The following is a 24,944-nucleotide window of genomic DNA, read 5'->3' on the forward strand; positions in this document are numbered from 1 at the left end:
TTTGAACTATGTTGTTTTATTTTTGTTTAATTTTCTAAACTGCTGAGAGATCCATGTTCTGAACATGTGGAATACGGGTTGGATTTAGATTTAGTCATACTTCGAGTAGACCCCTTAAAACCAATGGGACTTCAATTAGTTGTGACCAAAGTCCCACTGATTTCAGTGGGTCTACTCTAATTATGACTAAGTCTGGATGCAGCCTGAAGTAATCAATACTGAAGTTGCCATGAGAGTAGACCAGCATGGCCAAACTGTATCCTGGAAGTTAGACACAGTTCCCAGACGTTGAGGATAATTTTTTTTGCATCCCTTCCCATCTCCTCTCTGAGACTCAGGGTGCTTTCAGACAAGGCTTCTATTGTGCTATAATCACGCCTGCTTCATTCAAGGAATTTTAGTGGGATGGGGTGGGGGGATCCAGTTGATGTTGTCATCCACTTGTAATGCTCCTATGTTTTCCCACTGCTTCTTCTGTCTTTTTTCTTACCTCAGACATTGGTTAAGGAAGAAAAGATGGAATAGCTGCACAGCACCTTCTCGTAGTTAGCGCTAGGATCCCTCTGGCTCCTAGCACTACCTGTCAAAAGGCATTGTGCAGTCATTCTTTTCTGTCGTCTTCCTCTTTTTTCTTTTCTGGTAAAAAGAAGAAGCAGTGGGAAAACATGAGAGGGTTACAAGTTGAAGACGATGTCTGGATCCCCTGTAAAATTTGGTGAATGAGGCAGGATGATTGCACAATACAAGCCTATTCTGGAAGCACCCCCAGCTACATGAGAAGAAGGACTATGAGGGGAGAATAGAATAGCATTAGAAGCATAATCTGTGGAGTCTCAAAGTAGGGATCTCTAGCCAGTAGTGCTGTTAGGTTATTTTAGACTCTGGACTTATTGGCTTCCCACCACCACCTTTTAGGTGATAAAAGGCATTTCTACATGAGGCTTTTATTCCTACATGAGGCTTTACCAAGGCTTCTTCTTCTGGATTCTTTGTGGGATTAAGATTGGCTCCTTTACATGTGCTTTTTTCCAGGGGTTTTTCTTTCTCTGCCTTCCTACGTATATGTTTCATTATACAACCACTAGGTGGCATTGTGGTATAGCGGAATTGCGCAATGACAGGAGACTCTCATTCTGTCATTTCGAAATGAAACCAGACTTTCCTTGTTAAGAAAAAACCCTGCCCTGGTGGATGACAATATTGAGTAAAAGACCTGCAGTCTACCGTGAGTGAGCAATCATGAGCATGCAATAAAAGCTTTGTGTAGAAAATATGGTAAGCCAGCCCTGCTACATTGGGGACCATCCTGCTCATTCTGTTGACTGGGGCCCTGCACATCTGCTCCAAATTCCTGCTCTGACGGCACCACTCTCTCTAGTTATTGTGAGCTGCACACAGGTGGGAAAGATCAGTGATATGTCTGAGGAATAGCATGGCATGAGAGATCAGCAGAACTGGCGGGAGAGGAGACTCAGCCACAATACGGGATGTAGAAAGAATTGAATTCAAAGATGAATAAACCGGAGGGACCTGCAGTTTTCAGCTATGTTGAAGAGTTTTACATTTCATTTGCATTAATTATTCAAGATGAAAATGTGTTCAAAGAACGGGCATTTTGGTACAGAATTCAAAACCTCCCATTTATAATCGTGTATTCAGAACCTCTTATACATATGCACATGATTTTATTTTGCTGGCATAAATAGGAATGGTAGTATCTTTGAGTTTTGCAAAATATGTGCCTGATAGCTTAAATATTATTTCCTCTTAGAATGGGCCAACTCCAGGTGGATCTGATTAAAGTATCTTGGATAATTAATTTGACGTGGGGCTTTTTTGGTAGCTTGCTGCCAAATATAACAGGTACTATTGTAAGAATAAAAAAGTGGCTAGAAATGAAATGTTAAGAGGGGAAATTGCAGTGAGAAATTAATACCTATGAAGTTATGCTGGTCTGAGGGACTTTTTATTATAATTACCTTACATTTGCCTCTCAGAGTCTAACATCGTTGTATCTGCCTAACATTACTATGAAAAAGCCTGCAGCCTTTGATTTCTTTTTCTGTTCCATTGTTTCCTTTTGTCCTATTCATAAACAATTTAAACTGAATTTTGAGTTGGGTCCAGACTTAGTCATGCTTAGAGTGGACCCACTGAAATCATTGGGACTTAAGTTAAAATTGATTTAAGTTCCAATGATTACAGTGAGTCCACTCTAAGTATGACTAAGCATGGATCCAATCCAAGGCTCCCAGGATTCTGAAAGCAGCTGTCACACCTCATCCTTGGCAAGAATAGCTGAAAAACAGAATCTCAGTTGCTGTTGTGATATTTTTAAAAATTGAATATCATCCTTGTGAGTTGCAGAAGGTGGATGCAGCTGGGCTCCCACAAACTAGTCTCCCCTGGTCCGTCCATCCACTCTACCTTATGCAGTTTTTCACTGGAGGAAGAGTGGGACAGGAGGGAGGAACTTGTCTGCCTGTATGAACCTACCCATCTGAGGCCGTCCCCTAGGTGCCTCGGATGGGAGAGGGCCTTCTCAGTGGTGGGCCCTCAATTGTAGAATGCTTTCCCCAGTGAGGCCTACCAGCTTTGTCATCCTTTAGGTTCCAGTATAAGACTTCCCAAAAGATATGATGCCAGAAGATGAGCCCCTCAGGTCGGAAGGTGTCCAATATACTACTGGGGAAGAGCAGAGGGTATTTCCAAGTAGCGCTAGAAAGAGTGAAGCGGCTGGGCCAAAGCTGAAAGGACACTCAGCTGTGGATGTGTCTGGCGGTGAAAAGAAAATCCAATGCTGTAGGAACCTGGAATGTAAGATCAATGAATCAAGGCAAGCTGGAGGTGGTCAAACATGAGGTGGCAAGATTGAACATCGACATCTTGGGAATCAGCGAACTAAAATGGACAGGCATGGGCGAATTTAATTCAGGTGACCATCATATCTACTACTGTGGGCAAGAATCCCTTAGAGGAAATGGAGTAGCACTCATAGTCAACAAAAGGGTGGGAAAAGCAGTACTGGGGTACAATCTGAAAAACGATAGAATGATCTCAGAACGAATCCAAGGCAAACCATTCAACATCCCAGTAATTCAAGTCTATGCCCCAACCACTGAGGCCGAAGAAGCTGAGGTTGATCGGTTCTATGAAGACCTACAACACCTTCTAAAACTAACACCAAAAAAAGATGTCCTCTTCATCATAGGGGATTGGAATGCTAAAGTAGGAAGTCAAGAAATCACTGGGATAACAGGCAGGCATGGCCTTGGTGTACAAAATGAAGCAGGACAAAGGCTAATAGAGTTTTGCCAAGAGAACACGCTGATCATAGCAAACATTCTTTTCCAACAGCACAAGAGGCGACTCTACACATGGACATCACCAGATGGTCAGTATCGAAATCAGATTGATTATGTACTTTGCAGCCAAAGATGGTGAAGCTCCATACAGTCAGTAAAAACAAGACCTGGAGCTGACTGTGGCTCAGATCTTGAGCTTCTTGTTGCAAAATTTCGGCTTAAATTGAAGAACGTAGGGAAAACCACTAAACCATTCAGGTATGACCTAAATCATATCCCTGATGAATATACAGTGGAGGTGAGGAATAGATTTCAGGGATTAGACCTGATAGACAGAGTGCCTGAGGAACTCTGGACGGAGGTCCGTAACATTGTTCAGGAGGCAGCAACTCAATCCATCCCAAAGAAAAAGAAATGCAAGAAAGCAAAGTGGCTGTCTGATGAGGCTTTACAAGTAGCTGAGGAAAGAAGGGAAGCAAAAAGCAAGGGAGAAAGGGGAAGATATATCCAACTGAATGCAGAGTTCCAGAGAATAGCAAGGAGAGACAAGAAGACCTTCTTAAATGAACAATGCAAAGAAATCGAGGAAAACAACAGAATGGGAAAGACTAGAGATCTTTTCAAGAAAATCGGAGATCTCAAGGGAACGTTTTGTGCAAAGACGGGCATGATAAAGGACAAAGAAGGCAGGGACCTAACAGAAGCAGATGAGATTAAGAAGAGGTGGAAAGAATACACAGAAGAACTATACAGGAAAGATCTGAATGTCCCTGATAGCCATGATAGTGCGGTCACTGAACTTGAGCCGGACATCCTAGAGAGTGAAGTCAAGTGGGCCTTAGGAAGCATTACTAACAACAAAGCTAGCAGAGATGACAGTATTCCAGCTGAGCTATTTAAAATCCTAAAAGATGATGCTGTTAAAGTGCTGCACTCAATATGCCAACAAATTTGGAACACTCAACAGTGGCCACAAGACTGGAAAAGGTCAGTTTACATTCCAATTCCAAAGAAGGGCAACGCCAAAGAGTGTTCAAACTACCGCACAATTGCGCTCATTTCACATGCCAGCAAGGTGATGCTCAAAATCCTACAAGCTAGGCTTCAGCAGTATGTGAACTGAGAACTACCGGAGTACAAGCTGGGTTTCGAGGAGGCAGAGGAACTAGAGATCAAATCGCCAACATTCGCTGGATCATGGAGAAAGCAAGAGAATTCCAGAAAAACATCTATTTCTGCTTCATTGACTACGCTAAAGCCTTTGATTGTGTAGATCACAACAAACTGTGGCAAATTCTTAAAGTGATGGGAGTACCAGACCACCTTACCTGTCTCCTGAGAAACCTGTACGAGGGTCAAGAAGCAACAGTAAGAACCAGACATGGAACAACCGATTGGTTCAAAATTGGGAAAGGCGTACGATAAGGCTGTACACTGTCGCCCTGCTTATTTAATTTATATGCAGAGTACATCATGAGAAACGCCGGGTTGGATGAATCACAGGTCGGAATTAAGATTGCTGGGAGAATTATCAACAACCTCAGATACGCAGATGATACCACCCTAATGGCAGAAAGTGAAGAGGATCTAAAGAGCCTCTTGTTGAGGGTGAAAGTGGAGAGTGCAAAAGCTGGTTTGAAACTCAACATTAAAAAAACGAAGATCATGGCATCTGGCCCTATCACTTCCTGGCATATAGAAGGGGAAGAAATGGAAGCAGTGACAGATTTTATTTTCTTGGGCTCCAAGATCACCGCAGACGGTGACTGTAGCCATGAAATTAAAAGACGCTTGCTCCTTGGGAGGAAAGCTATGGCAAACCTAGACAGCATAGTAAGAAGCAGAGACATCACCTTGCCAACAAAGGTCCATCTAATCAAAGCTATGGTTTTCCCAGTAGTAATGTATGGCTGTGAGAGCTGGACTATAAGGAAGGCTGAGCGCCAAAGAATTGATGCTTTCAAACTGTGGTGCTGGAGAAGATTGTTACGATTCCCCGGACTGCAAGGAGGTCAAATCAATCCATCCTAAAGGAAATTAACCCTGAGTGCTCATTGGAAGGACAGATACTGAAGCTGAAGCTGAAATATTTTGGCCACCTAATGCGAAGAGGAAACTCTCTGGAAAAGACCCTGATGCTGGGAAAGACTGAAGGCAAAAGGAGAAGGGGACGGCCGAGGATGAGATGGCTAGATAGCATCACCGATGCAATGAATATGGACTTGAGCATGCTCCGGGAGACAGCGCAGGACAGGAAGGCCTGGCGTGCTATGGTCCATGGGGTCACGAAGAGTCGGGCACGACTGAACGACAACAATAAGACTTCCCTCTACTCCTAGGCATTTGACAGCATATGATAAGGTTTTAATCGGTCCTTGGATTTCTATTGTTGATTTTTTAAAATTGTTTTTGAATACAAATGGTTTTTATATTATGTTTTTAAGGTTTTAATCTTTGTGTTTTTAAGGTTTTAATCTTTTGAGAACCACCCAGAGAGCTTTGGCTATTGGGTGGTATGAAATGTAATAAACAAATAAACCCAAGGTATGTTATCATAACTCACTTGGAGGATTGTGGTATACCTCCCAGGATGCAATATTATCTCCTAAGTGACAGGAATATGCTCAATAAAGAGGCTTTCCCTGATCTTTCCAGCTGGGTCAGTTTTTCTTATCTCTTCTGGGCAGTCTCAGAAATTTGATGAGGGAGCACAGATGTATCCTATGGAGTTCTGGTTGGTGTTTCTTTGCTTCTGTATTCCATCATATATTGGAGCTCATTTGCAGCTGGAGACATCTATCCATTCATGTTCTTTGTGGCCTAAACTTGCAAGAGATAATGATTGGCTATGCAGGAGATACCATGTTCGTCTTCTCTACTCAGTCTGTGAAGGCCACCTGTAGCATTGACTGCTATTTGAAAGAGCCAGCAGTCAAAGAATGTAAGGCTGTTGTGTCATTTTGATCAAAACTCTTAGCTTTCATATAGGAAGAGCCCATAGCGCAGTGGTAGAGCACATGCTTTGCATGCGGAAGGTCAATCCCCCAGCATTTCCAGGTAGGGCTAGGAAGGAACCCTGCCTGAAACCCTGGAGAGCTGCTGCCAGTCAGTGTGGACAAACTGGGTTAGATGGACCAATGGCCTACTCAGTATAAGGCTGCTTCCTACGTTCCTGGGTACCATTTGGATAATGGTCTTCACACACCCCTAACCTCTAATTGCTCCCCATTGTGAGACTTAAAAAGCTGACCAAGGGATCTACAGTGCCAGGCATGTGATCTGTTATAAAACTACTTGCACGTTTAGTAGAGGTGAGCAGAAAAAGCACTCATCACCCTGGGTCTGGGCTGCAAAAAGGCTTTTGGTGATTCTTCAGAGTCTTCATGCACCCCCCACCTTTTGGGTGATTTTTCAGGGAGGCTGTGATCAGGGGGAAACTGTTCACCCAGCCCATTTTACAAATCCAGGCAGTGGCCAAGATGTCAGCTGCCGTGCTCCTCTCTGACACCCCTTCAAAGTATGGGCAGTGTTTCCTCGCCTCACTTTGAATTGGCTTTGTGACGGAAATGGCTAGTGCTGCATAGCCAATCATGTTTGCTACAAAAGAGCATTACCAAGCCAATAAAAAGCAAAGGGAGAATGCATTGTCCCCACCCTACATGAGCAGGTGGGAGCATGGTTGCAACATGATCCCCAGTTTGCTGGCATCACATTCCTAGCCTGTCAAAAATGTTTTTAAAATCGTGTTGACAGACACCTTCCAAGAGCACCTAGCAGCAAACAGGTGTGAAGAAAAGTAAACAGTGGAGAGTATTCAGGGAACATTTTGGGCACCTTTTGTGTGAAAATGTTCAGTTTAAATAGATGCAGCCTGAATGTTTAACCCTGATCTGGGACCCTTGTATCAGAGAGAAGCCATATCCTCTTTTGGGTTGATAGGATGGAAATTAGAACTCCCTAACATTGAGATTGGATGCAAACATACGCCATCAATCTCTAGGATGGCCAGATGGAAAAGAGAACAGGGCTCCCTCACCTTTAATGCCTGTGCAGAAGAAAACATTTCAGCAGGTGTAGCTGAATGACATTTATGCATCTGCCATGCAAGCTGCACCTGCCGAAATTCCCTCCTCTATGTAACTCTTAAAGGTGCAGGAGCCCTGTTCTCATTTCCATCTGGCCACCCTATCAACCTCCCATTTGATATCAAAAGCAGGCTGGAATTTATTTGTAAGTACAATCAGTACGGGCTTCCTTGGCACAGATTTTGGCAGGTATCAGGAATGCAAAATCAGAGGTGAGTATCCCTCACCATAAAATGAGAGCTCTTTTGCATTAGTAGCACAGAAGCCCCATCATCATGTATGTGACTGAATTTGCGAAGCACACCCAGTTGTACTGTCACATAACTTTCGGGTGCTTCCAGCCAGAGGGCTCCTAGTGCTACCAGTCAAAAAGCACAATGCAGCTAGTCCGACTCTCCCCACTTAACAGATTTTTTGTGGTAAGAAAAAAGACAGAAGCAGCAGTGAGAACACACAGGAGGGTTACGAATGGAGGAAGATGATGTTTGGACACCCACCCACCCCCTAGTAAAATTTTGTGAATGAGGCAGGACAAACGCGGGATAAAATTGGAAGCATCCTAGGAGCTAAATCAGTTTTTATCACTTGCTCAATAGTATTTAGTCTGTAACTGGTGCATTTACTTGCACTAAGGGGGTGCGGGATTGGTTTGGGGTTCTTGATTAAGGGTGTGTGTTTTCTTCTGTTGCCCTTGCGTTTCTGTGTTTTAGACAGACTTTGGGGTTGTGCATTGTGGCATCTGTGAATAATCTTTTTCAGATACTCCTTTATTTGTGCGTCCGTACGATAAGCAGAATGGACAATGCAGTGCTTCCTTTTTCACCTCTGCTGACAGCAGAGACAACCACACGAGTATATTTTTTGCCTAAACTCAGCCAAGGATAAATGCAGTTAAGCTGAATCACAGTTGTGCTTGTCACAAGTGAACAATATTGTGAACTGGGCAGTGGTTGTGCAGAAGCTATTGTGGTCTTTTCTATACATGAGCAATACAGTCTGAGTGAGAACATCCAGAATAGCTGCCCTCCTTTGCAACGGTTTTCAATTGCATGTTTGCAACTGGGTTTTAGAAATCTCTTAAGATGGTTGCCAGCCATTCACCATGTCAGTGGGGCAAAATGTGCAGGCCATCAAGGACCTTATTGTGACCTCAGGAGTTTACAGGGTTTAACAGTGTCAAGTGGAATTTGATTTACTGTGATGGTGACAACAAATGAAGACATTTCTCCTGTTCTATGACAATCAGATGTAAGCTGTGGTCCCAGTCCAGGTAAAGTTAGTCATGACTACTACAGTGGGACTTGAGTTAGTCACATCTAATTGGTTTTGATGGGGTTGACAGCACAATCCTATACATGTCTACTCAGAAGTAAGCCCCATTCCCCCAGGGTGGGGGGCTTACTCCCAGGTAAATGGGGATAGGATTTCAGGCTGAATCATGACTAGCTTTAGCTGGATGGGGCCTCTGTTACATTTCTCTGTGGTGAATAGTTGAGCCGAGCTGCATAGAAGTCAAGTAGTTCTATGTGATTTCCCTTCTCTTTAGAAGCAATGAAGTGGCACAAAAGCCACTGTGGCAGGAGTTCTTCCTGATTTTTAGGTTTAAACAGCATCTTGCCATCTCATGTTTGACCACCTCCAGCTTACCTTGATTCATTGATCTGACATTCCAGGTTCCTAAACAATATTGTTCTTTACAGCATCGGATTTTCTTTTCACCGCCAGACACATCCACAGCTGAGTGTCCTTTCGGGTTTGGCCCAGCCGCTTCACTCTTTCTGGCGCTACTTGGAAATACCCTCTGCTCTTCCCCAGTAGCATATTGGACACCTTCCGACCTGAGGGGCTCATCTTCCGGCGTCATACCTTTTAGCCTTGTGATACGTTCCATGGGGTTTTCTTGGCAAGAATACTGGAGTGGGTTGCCATTTCCTTCTCCAGTGGACCACATTTTGTCAGAACTCTCTGCCATGACCTGTCCATCTTGGGTGGCCCTGCACGGCATAGCTTATGGCTTCACTGAGTTACGCAAGCCCCTTCGCCACAACAAGGCAGTGACATCTTGGGAATCAGCGAACTAAAATGGACAGGCATGGGCGAATTTAATTCAGGTGACCATCATATCTACTATTGTGGGCAAGAATCCCTTAGAAGAAATGGAGTAGCACTCGTAGTCAACAAAAGGGTGGGAAAAGCAGTACTGGGGTACAATCTTAAAAATGATAGAATGATCTCAGAACGAATCCAAGGCAAACCATTCAACATCACAGTAATTCAAGTCTATGCCCCAACCACTGAGGCCGAAGAAGCTGAGGTTGCTCGGTTCTATGAAGACCTACAACACCTTCTAGAACTAACACCAAAAAAAGATGTCCTCTTCATCATAGGGGATTGGAATGCTAAAGTAGGAAGTCAAGAAATCACCGGGATAACAGGCAGGCATGGCCTTGGTGTACAAAATGAAGCAGGACAAAAGCTAATAGAGTTTTGCCAAGAGAACATGCTGATCATAGCAAACACTCTTTTCCAACAGCACAAGAGGCGACTCTACACATGGACGTCACCAGATGGTCAATATCGAAATCAGATTGATTATGTCCTTTGCAGCCAAAGATGGAGAAGCTCCATACAGTCAGTCAAAACAAGACCTGGAGCTGACTGTGGCTCAGATCATGAGCTGCTTCTTGCAAAATTTCGGCTTAAATTGAAGAACGTAGGGAAAACCACTAAACCATTCAGGTATGACCTAAATCATATCCCTGATGAATATACAGTGGAGGTGAGGAATAGATTTAAGGGAATAGACCTGATAGACAGAGTGCCTGAGGAACTATGGACGGAGGTCCGTAACATTGTTCAGGAGGCAGCAACGAAATCCGTCCCAAAGAAAAAGAAATGCAAGAAAGCCAAGTGGCTGTCTGATGAGGCTTTACAAGTAGCTGAGGAAAGAAGGGAAGCGAAAAGCAAGGGAGAAAGGGGAAGATATACCCAACTGAATGCAGAGTTCCAGAGAATAGCAAGGAGAGACAAGAAGGCCTTCTTAAATGAACAATGCAAAGAAATCGAGGAAAACAACAGAATGGGAAAGACTAGAGATCTCTTCAAGAAAATTGGAGATCTCAAGGGAACGTTTTGTGCAAAGACGGGCATGATAAAGGACAAAGAAGGCAGGGACCTAACAGAAGCAGATGAGATTAAGAAGAGGTGGCAAGAATACACAGAAGAACTATACAGGAAAGATCTGAATGTCCCTGATAGCCATGATAGTGCGGTCACTAAACTTGAGCCGGACATCCTAGAGAGTGAAGTCAAGTGGGCCTTAGGAAGCATTAGTAACAACAGGGCTAGCGGAGATGACAGTATTCCAGCCGAGCTATTTAAAATCCTAAAAGATGATGCTGTTAAAGTGCTGCATTCAATATGCCAACAAATCTGGAACACTCAACAGTGGCCACAAGACTGGAAAAGGTCAGTTTACATTCCAATTCCAAAGAAGGGCAACGCCAAAGAGTGTTCAAACTACCGCACAATTGCGCTCATTTCACATGCCAGCAAGGTGATGCTCAAAATCCTACAAGCTAGGCTTCAGCAGTATGCGAACCGAGAACTACCGGAAGTACAAGCGGGGTTTCGAAGAGGCAGAGGAACTAGAGATCAAATCGCCAACATTCGCTGCATCATGGAGAAAGCAAGAGAATTCCAGAAAAACGTCTATTTTTGCTTCATTGACTACGCTAAAGCCTTTGATTGTGTGGATCACAACAAACTGTGGCAAATTCTTAAAGTGATGGGAGTACCAGACCACCTTACCTGTCTCCTGAGAAACCTGTACGAGGGTCAAGAAGCAACAGTAAGAACCAGACATGGAACAACCGATTGGTTCAAAATTGGGAAAGGAGTACGACAAGGCTGCATATTGTCACCCTGCTTATTTAACTTATATGCAGAGTACATCATGAGAAATGCCGGGTTGGATGAATCAGAGGTCGGAATTAAGATTGCCGGGAGAATTATTAACAACCTCCGATATGCAGACGATACCACCCTAATGGCAGAAAGCGAAGAGGATTTCAAGAGCCTCTTGTGGAGGGTGAAAGAGGAGAGTGCAAAAGCTGGTTTGAAACTCAACATTAAAAAAACTAAGATCATGGCATCTGGCCCTATCACTTCCTGGCATATAGAAGGGGAAGAAATGGAAGCAGTGACAGATTTTACTTTCTTGGGCTCCAAGATCACCGCGGATGGTGACTGTAGCCATGAAATTAAAAGACGCTTGCTCCTTGGGAGGAAAGCTATGGCAAACCTAGACAGCATAGTAAGAATCAGAGACATCACCTTGCCGACAAAGGTCCGTCTAATCAAAGCTATGGTTTTCCCAGTAGTAATGTATGGCTGTGAGAGCTGGACTATAAGGAAGGCTGAGCGCCGAAGAATTGATGCTTTCGAACTGTGGTGCTGGAGAAGACTGTTACGAGTCCCCTGGACTGCAAGGAGGTCAAATCAGTCCATCCTAAAGGAAATCAACCCTGAGTGCTCATTGGAAGGACAGATACTGAAGCTGAAGCTGAAATATTTTGGCCACCTAATGCGAAGAGAAAACTCCCTGGAAAAGACCCTGATGCTGGGAAAGACTGAAGGCAAAAGGAGAAGGGGACGGCAGAGGATGAGATGGCTAGATAGCATCACGGATGCAATGAATATGAACTTGAGCACGCTCCGGGAGAGAGCGCAGGACAGGAAGGCCTGGCGTGCTATGGTCCATGGGGTCACAAAGAGTCGGACACGACTGAACGACTGAACAACAACAACAACAACAACACGCTCCAACTCTTTGTCTCTGCAATGACATTCCGGTTTGAATATTATTAGACAAGAACATCTTATGTTTATTTATTTGTTTAGAATACTTATATCCAAGAGGCTCTCAAAATGGCTTACAAAAGATTCTCTCAGTAAAATCACACTCAGGTCTAGCATTATGCCTTAGCAATTCTACATGAAAATGCCCCAGGCCCACATCTTCCTGTCTGTGCAGAGCTTTTATGTGAGGAGTAAGGGTTCTGTCCTACTCTTCTGCCTGACTTGTAAGCTGTTCATGTGGAAACATGCTGTCCTCCATGTACATGGAGGAGGAAGATTGCTTATTTGAATTCAAGCAGTCTTGAGCTAGCAGGCTGTACTTCATTTCCCACATCAAAGTTTATTTATTCATTTATTACATTTATATCCTTCCTTTCTCCCTTTTCCAAGGAACCCAAGGTGGCTTACATGGTCCTGCCTGGTCTCCATTTTATCCTCACAACAACACTGTGAGGTTAGGCTGAGAGTCAGTGACTGACCCAAAGTCACCCAGTGAGCTTCATGGCTGAGTGGAGACTAGAACCCTGGTCTCCTGAATCCCAGCCCAACACTCTCCGCCACACTGTCTTTCTTTTGGCCATGAAAAAGTGTCCAAATTAATGTCTCTGCTAGATTAATGGAAATAATAGAGGTTATTAGGCACATAAGTAAAAAGTCTACCCTGGTACTGTTGGGAAGTAGGGAATTGAAACCAAGTTCTCTGAGTATTGTGCTACTCCTCAAAATGGAAAAACAGGGTTGACTCCATCTTTCTGACCTATGTTTGCTTTTGTGATGGCAAAACTACATCATTTCTTATTTCGAAATCCACATTGCAGGTTGCCATATGGGTAATTAAGAACAAGTAGCATAGGAATCTGCCTTCTGGCTCAGTATTGTCTACACCAGGAGTCCCCAATGCCATGGCGCCCATGGGGATCTTCAACCGTGCCCACAAAGCTCTCCATTCCCAGGAATGGACGCCTTCCAAAAAAATTTTTTGACGCCTTCCAAAAAAATTTTTTTTAATAAAAACTTGTAAAATGTTAGTCTTCTTTCTCTTCCTTTCTATAGTCTCTAGCCTTGCTGTTTCTCTCCCCTCTATCATCTTCCTTACTATTTCCTGTCCCTTCCAGTCTCTAGCCTCACTATTTCTCTCCCCACCTCTTCAGCTCACTTTTGACTAGCCACACCCCATGGCAACCATTATGGGAGCCATTTTGTGGTGGTGCCCACAGCAGTTTGTCAAATTTCCAAATGTCCCCATGGGTCCAAAAAGGTTGGGACCCCTGGTCTACACAGACTGGCAGTGTGACTATGTATGTTTTTTTTTCTTTAATGAATCTTTCTCTTTGTTGACGCTATATGGTCTGCTGTGTCATCTGACAGTATAGCCTTGTATTTCTATATGGAGCTCGTTGTTATGACATATGGCAGGGGTGCAGAACCTTGAGGTAGGGGACCAAATCTGGCCCTCATGGGGTGCCAATCCCACCCTCCAGAGTTCCCTAGGTGACCATACCCCTTCCACTGGCCCCATCCCCTTTTCCCCCAACCACTGATGGTTTTGTGGTTTCCCAATTTTTGTGTGGTTTTTTCCCCATGAGCTCTCCTAAGACTTAGTTACTGGCACTTCGAGCTTTAAGGTAAGATATGCTGGTATTTGGGGGCATTTCAGCCCTTCCCCTTTACCTTTGGCACCACCCAGCACCGGAATGCAGGCCTCTGAGCTTCTCTGAAATGGAATTTGGCCCTTGGGCTGAAAGAGATTCCACTAGGGATGCTGGAGAAATTCGAGATGGATTAAAATGAGCTCGGAGGTTTGGAATCTGACCTGCGGAATCTGCTGCAGAGCGACCCCCTCAGGCCCTGCGGAGTCCATGGACTTTCAGATTTTTTTCTTACTTTCCCCAAATGTACGCATATTTATGTATTCGTAGGAAAATATGCAAGTTTCTGCTGAGGAAAAGTTGAATGGAATGGGGGACAATACGCTAAATGTTATGTACCAAGGTAAATTATGTACACTGTTACGAAACCTCTTACCTAATTATTTGCGTATTTTTCTGCATGACAAAGAATAAGTTCGCATCCATCTGTGAGCAGCCGATGGAACAAAAGGTGCCTGACAATCTGCGGAACACAGACAGAGTGGATTTTACACAGTCTGCATTCAACACTCCTGACCTACAGTCTCGACAATGAACTCCTTTCAGTTGCATCTTTCACTTGGTCACCACTTTACAGACATTGAGTAGGGGAAAGGCTGAAGAATCTTTCCTTAAAAAATATAATTTTGTTGGGCAGAAGATTTCCTACTGGATTACTGGACATCTACTGTATATCTGAATTTGTAATTGTGATTTTACAAGCACTTGAGAGCAATAGTTTCAAAGAGAATGTACTTCTGTCCTTTTTGTTTTCATCCTTACCTATTATTTCACAGTAATTTCTTTTTAATATTTCAGGGATCGAGCTCTGCCCTCCTGATCACCGTTTCATGATCACGATGGTGGCGAGTTTTGTGGCCATGGCAGGGCAATTCCTCATGCCAGGTTTGGCTGCCCTCTGCAGGGACTGGCAAGTTCTTCAGGCCGTCATCATCTGCCCTTTCCTGCTGATGTTACTGTACTGGTTGTAAGTATCCGTAGTTTCTTATTTTTCAAAAGTGTTTATTAATAAGACTGAGCACTCGGGGTCAAATTAGCCGAGAGCTTTGGCTATTGGGCGGTATAGAAATGAAATGAAATGAAATAAATAAAAAAATAAAAAATTAGGTGTTACAAGGGAACTCATTCTTACCTTGTAGTATGAATTTGAGGGTTGGGCATTTGCATAGGGGAAACAGTGGGTAAGGAGGGTGCTTAATCCTTCCTCTCGCTGCCAGTTCTCCGCAAATAGTCCCAATCCCAGTTGCTTTTAATTGATTGGTTTTGTCCTCAGACAGGTTCCGAAATCGTAAACGGACCTGGCTGGCGGGGGGGCAGGGGAACAAACCTGAGGGGCAGGGAATAGGAATCGGCAAGCACAGGAGGTGTTAAGCAGCCCTCCCGTGTCCTCCTGTATAAGCCCCCCCCCCGCTTCCCCTGCATTTCCCTTTATCTCAGCAAACAAGGGATTGAGACCCCATATTTGCCAAGATAACATCTAGTTTGGCCCTTAAGGTATTCTGGTAGTCTGCCTGAATTGTAAATTTTGTTTTCTTTTTTAATTGCAAATCATAAAAATAACAGCCTGGCACAAGCTTCAGGGGAAGCTGATAAACCCACATAATCTAACATGATGATCCCAGTTTTCTTACATAAAATGAGGGCATATCTACACCAGAGAATTCACTTGGTTTAATAATAATTCCCTCTCCCAAGAGCTGCTGGGAGCTGTAGTTCTGTGTGAGGGGCCTACGACTCTCAGCAGTCTCACCAACTACAATTACCAGGATTCATGGCAATTGAACTTGTTTAAAAACAACAACAACCCTGTAGTGTAGATAGGGCAAGGATTCAATATCTGTATCTGGCTGATTTTATAAATGGGCACAACTGTTGTTGGTTTTTTGCTTAGGTTGGGGGTTTTGTAGCAGTGGCTAGCATTTTATGTCAGAAAGAGGTGGCAACTCTGCATTCTATATCTGTTTCATTTTTTTAAAGGGGGAAATGTAAAAATGTATTTTTAAACAAAATGATTTTTGCTAGTGTGCCTATTGCAGCTTGAGATATCTCGCCCCCGGTCTTCAAGCCCTCTCGTGCACATGTGGTGAAGTGTTCTTTCCCCCTTCATCCCCCCCCCCCCGCCCTGCCCCGGCCCCCCAGTCAGTGATCTTGTTCCTGGTGTGAACCAGTAACTTCTGCCCTTAGAGACAGCAGCCGAAAGATGTGCGTATCTGTCTCATATGTTAAGCTTGTCAGAAAACAACTGTCTGTTTCCATGGAAAGGAATGAAAACAAAATCAAGGTAATTTCAGGTTGGTTCAAGCTTGCCATTTTCTGAAGTGTGGTTACCCGATGATTGTGCATAATTGTGTATTCAAAGCACATTCCAATTCCTAAAGGAACTGCTCTGGCAGTTTCTCTTTCTCCTGCCTTTCTTCACATCTCTCTCCTGTCTGCATTGCATAGCCGTCGCTCCATTTCTCCCACCATTTTTGCCATGTCAGCACTCTCCCCTGCTCTGTTTGGATTATATATTGCCCTGTCTTGCTGCTGCTGATAACAGAGTTGAAACAACACATCCCTCAGCTCATTTTCCATGTCGATTGGCAGTGAATATCCAGGAGGTCAAGGAAGTGGTAGAATGAATCTATAAGGCTGTATCTCCAGGACTATCCCCCCACCCCCTAGGACTGGCCATCTAGAGTCTTCTGGCCTTAATCTATAGAAACAAAAGGATTTGGTGGATAAGAATGGATCCTTGACATGAGCATATGGCCGCTCCAGTGTACAGACAGATTCTGTCTCCTTTCCAAGCTATAGAACTTCAGCACTGGAAATCTTTGAACATGCTTTTGGAATATACACTGGTCACATCTACATCTTTATTTTGGTTTTATACCAGTGCTGTGGCTTCTCTCAAAGAATCCTAGAAATTCTTGTTTTGGTCAGGGTGTTGAAGAATGATACCAACCTGCCTGAGCCTTCTGATCGGCTTCTGAGGCCGTGGTCTCTTCTTCTTCAGCAAGAGTGTGCAGGAGAATGGCGCACTGGGGAATCCCTGCAGTTACCTCAGATCAGAGGTAATAGCAGGGATTCCCTCCTGGGGGGATTCCTCTAGGAGGTGGGGCTTGGAGGCCAAGCTCCACCCCCTAGAGTAACCTCAGGAGACTCTGCAAATCAAAATGGGGAACCAAGCAGGCTGGATTTGGCCTGCGGGCCAGGGGTTCTGCACTGCTGGCCTAAAAAGCTGAGTTATTAAATCTACTAAATAATTAAAAATAATAGATTTTTGTTCATGATTTCTACCCTTTTGTCCTGCTCCTGAACTACAATTCCCAGGGTTCCCTGGGGTGAAACATACCTATTAAAACAGTTTGTCTGTCATACAGATATGCCCAGTGATGTTCCTGCCTGTTCTTGAAACTAGTATCCTTTCCATTCGTTTTTTGGGGGCGGGGGGTACAAGCTTATGTTAAGAGTAGGGTTCTCCCACTGTTGGAAGAAGGCTCATCTAACCTTAGTTGCTTCATAAGGGGAGGGACATCTCTCCACACACCCCAGACCGCCACTACAAAGTGCTGGTACAATTAACACTTTTTTCAAAACAAAACACCCAAACCCTTGATTGGCCTATGAGCGATTAGATAGGGAAGAACAGGATTCGTTAGGGAAGGGGATCATGCACAAAGACATGAAGGGGGAACCAGGCCAACTGTTCCCAGGGGACCACTGAGATCTGCATACAGCAGCAAGACACTTCTTGACTGCTGTCTCGATGCCTGGCAAGCGGCTAGAGTGGGGAGCTGGACTAAGCAGCTCCCAGAGAATAATAGTTGGTTCCTTGATTTAAAATCGAGTATACTAAATTAACCTGGGAATGCCTGATTTGTGTAGAAAAAGTACATGTCGGCTTTGGTCTTGTACTAGCTGAGACTACAATAGTTAGATATAACATGCTTTAGCTGCTGCTGGCACCCTTTGGAGGCCTCCACTAACACCTTCTCCATCTTTGAAGTATTTTCCCAGAATCGCTTCGGTGGCTGATGGCAACGCAACAGTTTGAAGTTGCAAAGAAGCTCATCCTTCACTTAACTCGCAGGAACAGGACAAGCACAGAATGTGATATCAAAGGAGTAATGCCTGGTGAGTGTTTGCAACTGTGAGTGTGATATAGGCTATGAAAATACAGGCCTACAAATGGTTTTGATGCTGCACAAACAGACACATGATAGATCGCAGGTTGTCACCGCAGCAAAAATATAAAAGAAATATTCTGTGGCTTGCATTGCTTTTGGGAAGATAATTTAGCTCACTCTAGGTTGTGGCTGTATTCTCATGGTTTCACTGGAAATGCAGACTTTTCTACAGTTTGCCTTTGAGATGCTCACAACAAATACAAAGGTGTGAGGAAAATAATGGTCGGGACCCCCCTCTGAAGTTTTGCTTCAAAAATAAGGTATCATTTCTGAATATGGGGTATATACTTCATCGATTCAGGAACTGGGCTTCCTTGGAACGCATAAGTAATTCTTGATTTAACCTAAGGGAGCCAGCCACATTAACTCCCACAACACAAGACTGAGGGCATCTCTACACCAACTTAAAATCCTGCATTTAAAATGGGGCTCTCTGCTTCCGTTTTAAATGCAGGATCACGACAACTCCCGTTTTCACCTGCTTCCTTTTCCCTCTCCTCTTCCCCAGTCCTTCTCCCCATATCTGAGTCTTCCATTATCTTTCATTGATCTTGCTCATCTTCTTCCCGCTTTCCCTCTTTTCAGCACAGCAGGGTAATTTGATAGCTCATTATCTGTGATCTATTTAAAAATGGAACAAAGGGCATTTAGTGCAGGTAGGGATGTACGAAAGGCACTTACCTGGTCCCGAAGCTTGCTTTGCGGTGGGGGGAGGCGCTTCGGTTCTCCCCCTGAAATTCAGGACGGGGGAGGAGGCGCCCCGCCTCGCCTGGCCGAAATTCAGGCCGGGGAGAAGCGCCCCGTCTCCCCGGCCGCGAAATTAAAAAGTGGGGAAAAAAAACACACACACACACCCGTGATAGGCTACGTAACGATTAACGTAGCCTATCACGGCTAGATTTCCAAAGTCAGCCGTGATAGGCTACGTAAATCGTTACATAGCCTATCACGGGTGACTTTGAAAAAAAAAAGCGCGTACGCAAATGGCGGCGCCCATGGGCGCCGCCATTTGCGTTCCTTATTTGGGCCTGGGTAGTCTACGTTGCTACCCGGGCCCAAATAAGGAATGCAAATGGCGGCACCCATGGGCGCCGCCATTTGTGTACGCGCTTTTTTTTTTCAAAGTCACCCGTGATAGGCTACGTAACGATTTACGTAGCCTATCACGGCTGACTTTGGAAATCTAGCCGTGATAGGCTACGTTAATCGTTCTGTAGCCTATCACGTGTTTTGTTTTGTTTTTTACTTTATTTTGTAATGGCGGTGGCGGCAGCTGGTCGGAAGACAGGCCGCCGCCCCCGCCGAACCGCCGCCGAACCGCTGCTGGGACCCACCGCCGAGAGGGACATTCGCAGGAGGTAAGTCCCATCCCGGGGGGGGCGGGGGGCGGAGAATTTCACCGCCAATTTTGGGGGGCCGAATGTGTTGGCATTCGGCCTCCCCGAGATTCGTGGAGAAATTCTCCGCCATCCCTAAGTGCAGGAAACGCCTTGGAGATTCATGGCGTCATCTAAAGAGCCCGCAAACTTCCATGAAGGAGCAATCTCAATCGCAGGATAAAAGTTCCATGTGAAGAAAGCCTGAAAATCGCCCACTTCATAGCACTCTATATTTAATTTATCTCTACAGAAATCCACAGAAGTTATACTGCTATCTTACTAGTTGCAAGTTTTGTTGAGCTACTGTTAGGAAACAGGACACATCAGTTTCTGTATTCTTAGTGAATCCAACTGTGGTTCTAGCTGTTGTTCTTTAAGTATTTTCCTGCCTTCCCTGCTGGAATTTATCAGAAAAAAATGTGACAGGAGAGCACAGTGGCACAATGGGCTTAACAAAAAATGCTGGGCAATTTCTCTCTATGTTTCCTAATGCAAGTACTGTGCAAATGTAATGTATTAGATTTCTATAACTAGGATAAGGAGGGGCAGATTGAAGTTACATCAGAGAAAATCAAATACATATTTAACCGTATTAGAATGTTTGGTAAATAACAATATTAAGAAAATAACCAGTAGAATCCTAAACCCAATTTGAATAACTCTTAACGTTAACACACAGTTCACTGTAACTGCTGTTACTGCTGTTAGGCCAACAACTGTTGCTTGTCCCAGTTCTTTAGTCTTTTGTTGCCAGTCTCTGTTGTGGAGCTTTACTCTTCTTCTAGCTGAAGGCTCCTTTATTTGCTTCTCTCTCTTCACCACCACACTGCTGGTTTTCCCTGAATTTCTTTCTCAGCTCTCCTGTGCCTCCTCTTCTTCTCAGCCACCCACCATCTTTCCCTTTCGAAAGGGGCATTTTTTTCTCCCTCCGCCCTCCATTCCATTCCCCTCCTACTTTGCACAGCCCACTTTCCAAGGCCCTTAGAGGCATTACATACTAGGTATGAGGAGAGTACAGTGACTAATCTTTAGAAGCACATCTTAGCTTAAATGGGGTGGCACTGCCTACCTTAGAAAGTAGGAAAAAGAACTATTATACTTAAAAGTACAAACTAGGAACAGGGAAGGAGACGGTGTTCACCCACAGATGATGTCCAAGAGATGATGACCTCGATGTAGGGAATATTTGCATAATTTGCAAATTGCTCTTTCATTGTGTTATTTTTTAGTTCTTTGCACAGTCAAATTTTAATAGTAAATTGCATAAATCAGTCTCGGTTTGTTCCTGTTTGATGTTTCAAACGGAAGAGAGTGTTACATTTTCATTCGTTAGAATAAACCAAGTGTCATTCTTCTCAAAGCAGAAACCATGTACCCTTTAGCTTCCCCCACAAAACATCCTACACATCCCAAGTTGCATTTGACACATTTTGCCAAACATAGAGCCAGTTCATATTTCCTTTGTAGTGTGATGAAATGTGGGTTGACTTGTTCTGCACTGTGCTTTTGCCATGGTGTGGTGACCATATAAATTGCTTCACTGCCTGCTTCCATTGCAACCCACTTCATATTTTCTGTGCTGCCATGAAGTGGGTTTGAGGCGGAATGCTACATGTAAATCAAGTTACCATCTGGGTGTATGCTGAAGCCAACTTGCAGCCAAATTACCTTGGCTGATCTGTGATAAGGTGCAGGTTGATCCACAGTTCACGCTAAAAGCAATTGAGTGAATTGGCCCATGCTCAGATTTTATAGACACAGATAATGCAGCTGAACTATTAGACCAGGGGTAGGCAACATTGTGCCCACAGGCACCAATGCACCCCCAGACAACTTTCTTGGTGCCCACCAAGGTGTCCTACCCCCCACACACACACTTAAAAAAAAAGAATTAACACATTTTCTTCCCAGCAGCTGGGATTGCTGTGAAATGGGTTTCTGTTGGTGCTAAAAACTGTGGGTTCAAAGGAGTTGTTTAGTGTGTTGGGGCTCAGACCCCACCTCTGCTTTGTACTCCGCTTTTGGAGTAGGTTATTTGTCCTTTGCCGCACTTCCCATAGTAGCTATTTTGTGTAGAGCCCCGGACAGTTACTCAAGTTGCCAAATGTGCCCACAGGCCCCAAAAGGTTGCCTACCCCTGTATTAGACTGATGGCAGAACTGTGTAAGATATGTGTCCCCTACAGCATCTGTTCGTTTTGCTTTTTTATTACGTTCATATCCTACCAGAGAATTCAAAGTGGCTTTTATGGTATTCCCAGGTGGCCTGAGACTGGCCAAGCTCAGGCGTATTTTACTCCAGAGATGGAAACACATCACACGCCTTCACATAATTCTCTGGGTCTATAAATAACTTGCTATAATCCAGATAATTTGATCTATTTTAAATGAGCTCGTTGCAGAAATAAGTTGAAAAAGTCACAGCAGTATTTTTTTTTTTTCCCAGCACAGGAATAGGATAGAAGTTGAATAACTGGCCACCTTTTGAGGCCCGGTCAAATCAGTATGTAAAATTCAGTCCACATACATCAGAATGTAAAATTCAGACTCATTGGCTTTCTGGGCCCACTTTCTCCACACCTCCTCATATTGACTGAGCCATGTATGCTAACCCCACAGTTCTGATCTGCCATGCAGACTACCAGTAAGAGTGCCTTTTTACATAAAAAATAGTTTCGAGTATTCCATCACACTCTGCTGTGACCAAGGAACAGAATCAAGGGTGGAGCTATGCAGATGAAGAGGTGGGGCTATGCAGAAGAGCAGGCTTGATTCTCAGTTACTGGAGTTACCAAGACCAGGAAGCAGGTTTAGCTCGCACCCCAAAGCTGTCACTCCAAGTGTGCACCCCTTTACTTCTTTTCATATTAATCAGTGGTTGCCATCCGCTCCTGGTGGCGTAAGTGCTGCCCTTGAGAACATCAAAGCAAGAAGAGCAAAGCCTGTCTTCCAGCTCTGACACTTGGTGGCCCTGCTCTCGCTGACAGGGATCCCATGGAGTAGCGTGCATCTGGGAGGCCTTTGCAGCATACACATACACCCCTCCCAGTCATTCTGACAGGTGTTTTGGTTGTACTATTGCTTGAATTATCCAGACAGAGATGAGATAAAGTTGGTGTCTGCTTGCAGGCTTGCAATAAGAAGAGCTGCCAAGGAGACAGCATAGGTTATGATCTGATTTTTTATAGCTTGTTGGGGTTGGATGCACTGAACTGGAGTGCTGGAGCCTTTTAAAAAACCACCTGTATGGACATGACTTAGGCAGAAAAGTGCACCTTACTTCCAAGTATTTGTGGCAGATTGTGAACAAGTCTAGGGAGGGCAATGCCACTACTTTCTCCTGAAGCCAGTGCTCTCTCTGTCAATCCATCAAGCTTCATTTACCTGTTTGGTTGGCTCCCTCTCACAGGCCACAGGTGGTTCCCCACAGCTCGGCCAGGAAGTGAGGAAAATGACAGCCTGTCACGGAGCTATCGTGGCTCTGCTATCAGGGAGTTCCAGATGGGGGATGTGGGAAGCAGCCAGGCTGGAGGTAATGTATAAACACATTTTCTCCAGGCTGCAGTGCACAGCAGTTCCATACCAGCCCTGTATCAGGTCGCTTAAAACCAGGCGTCATGATCAACAGCCTCACTTGATTTGTTTGTCGATGGTGAGCTGCCTCGCCACAGATTGCACTGCAAATGTTTGAATGCTTCCCCATATTTAAAATAAGCTTCCTTCACATGCAGATTTAAATTTAATGAAAAAATATATAATTTCATGAATTATAAAATGACAGCCTAGTATGGCAGAGATAATGCTGGGCTGGAAGCTTCTCCTGGGCTAATTTTGTATGTGGATGGCGTTTTTGGAGAGATACAGGGGAGCACTCAAAGATTTGATCCCTTATCTGCAAACTGAAGAGGTCGAGTCCATTGACAGATACATCATGTCAGACTGTTGATCATGCAGCTTGGCTCTCAGATGCCAATCATGGGTGGGCATGCACACTGAAGCCATTACAGTGTTGTCTCTATGAGTAAACTGCCAAAGTTCCCAATATCTCCTCTACTTGTAGGCGAACACATAGAAGAGGGTGTAGAGGAGGCACCCCTTTTGAACAGGTTGCTGCTGCAGCTACATTTCTGTATCCTTTGCTGGGATCTTTTTCACCTGTGTTCCCTGCAATATTTGTTATATGACAGTTATCTGATATCCACAGAAACTTACATTTTGCCCAGTAGTGTTTATAGTAATAGAGGCACTGTGGAAATCCCTTGCCTGCTGGAATTTACAGCCCCATTTTGTTCTTATCTCTTAACAAGAATCTGATCTGGTAAGCCATCCTTGCCATTCTGGAGGAAGACTGGAAATACTGAGAAAATGATACTGGTATAAAAGCAACCTTCAGAAAAGCTTGCTGGATGAATAGTGAAATAGTGCAGGTAGACTGGGATAGGCAGCCAACAAAGTATGCCCATAGGCACAAAAATGAGCTCTTATAGAACGTGGATTTCAGCAGATAAGGTTGTATCCAATATTGCGCTAGCAGAAAACGTTTAAGAGGTGTTGTTCCACTAGTGTTTGTGCAACCAGTAGGGGGCGACAGCTAGCACAACTACTGCAAGGAGCAACTACCCTAATGAAGTCCTAATGAGTTGGAATGGCTTGTGTAAGAGGAATCAAAGTATTAGCTTTGACCCTTGTGCAAGGATGAAAATGGAGTTTCCGCAAGCAGTAGAAGTTTTGCACTACTGGAATGACACTACTGGATACAGCCCATAAAAAGTAGATTTTAGCATCAGTCTGTGTTCAGCCAAGGGAATATAATGGGACAGAAAATATTTGGTTTAGATTGGAGATCTAAAACCTGGCTCACTGACTTGCAACATGTCATTTTAAAAACACACAACATAAGACCAATGTCTTAAAATGCAGACAAAGTATCGTATAGAAACAGTTATGTGCATGTCTTTTTAATAATGAAGATGTCCTCTGGAACCAGCCATCATCTGGAACTTGGTTGATTGTGCATCTTTGATTGTGAAATGGAGACATCTGCAACTCATATTAAGCATTGGTTTTAAGATGCATAGGGGCTGCGGAGGCTTAGTGGTTAAGACGCTGAACTGCAGACCGGAAGGTTGGCAGGACAGCAGTTCGAGACCCAAGTGCCGCGTGATGGAGTGAGTTCCCGTCTTCAGTCCCAGCTTCTGCCAACCTAGCAGTTCGAAAGCAAGAAATTGCAAGTAGATAAATAGGTACCGCCTCGGCGGGAAAGGTAACAGCGTTCCGTGCACCTCGGTGTTCAATCATGCCGGCCATATGACCACGGAAGCATCTTCGGACAGCACTGGCTCTTCGGCTTAGAAATGGAGATGAGCACCACACCCTAGAGTCGGACATGACTGGTTGGGGACACCTTTACCTTTTTTTTTAAGATGCATATCTGCCACCAAGCTCTTGATGAGTTTAGATAGGGAATAATTAATGCCCACAGCATCTCCAAA

At 44.3% G+C, this 24,944-nt stretch overlaps 1 protein-coding gene across 2 annotated transcripts in view; it reads left to right on the plus strand.

Annotated features, from left to right (window-relative positions):
• SLC22A23 (solute carrier family 22 member 23) overlaps nt 1-24,944 on the plus strand; it is a 153,601-nt gene that overhangs the window by 99,397 nt on the left and 29,260 nt on the right. The window contains exons 4-6 of one of the 2 annotated variants that reach the window (XM_084850431.1): nt 14,698-14,866; nt 17,894-18,021; nt 22,862-22,984. In XM_084850431.1, the coding sequence (XP_084706557.1) occupies nt 14,698-14,866; nt 17,894-18,021; nt 22,862-22,984 (420 nt within the window). The remainder of the gene's footprint in view (nt 1-14,697; nt 14,867-17,893; nt 18,022-22,861; nt 22,985-24,944) is intronic. The other variant, XM_084850432.1, reaches the window with a different exon arrangement.

Source organism: Heloderma suspectum, chromosome 4 (assembly GCF_057233095.1).
Source record: "Heloderma suspectum isolate Gila_16-S chromosome 4, 16-S_ref, whole genome shotgun sequence".
Lineage (NCBI taxonomy): Eukaryota > Metazoa > Chordata > Lepidosauria > Squamata > Helodermatidae > Heloderma > Heloderma suspectum.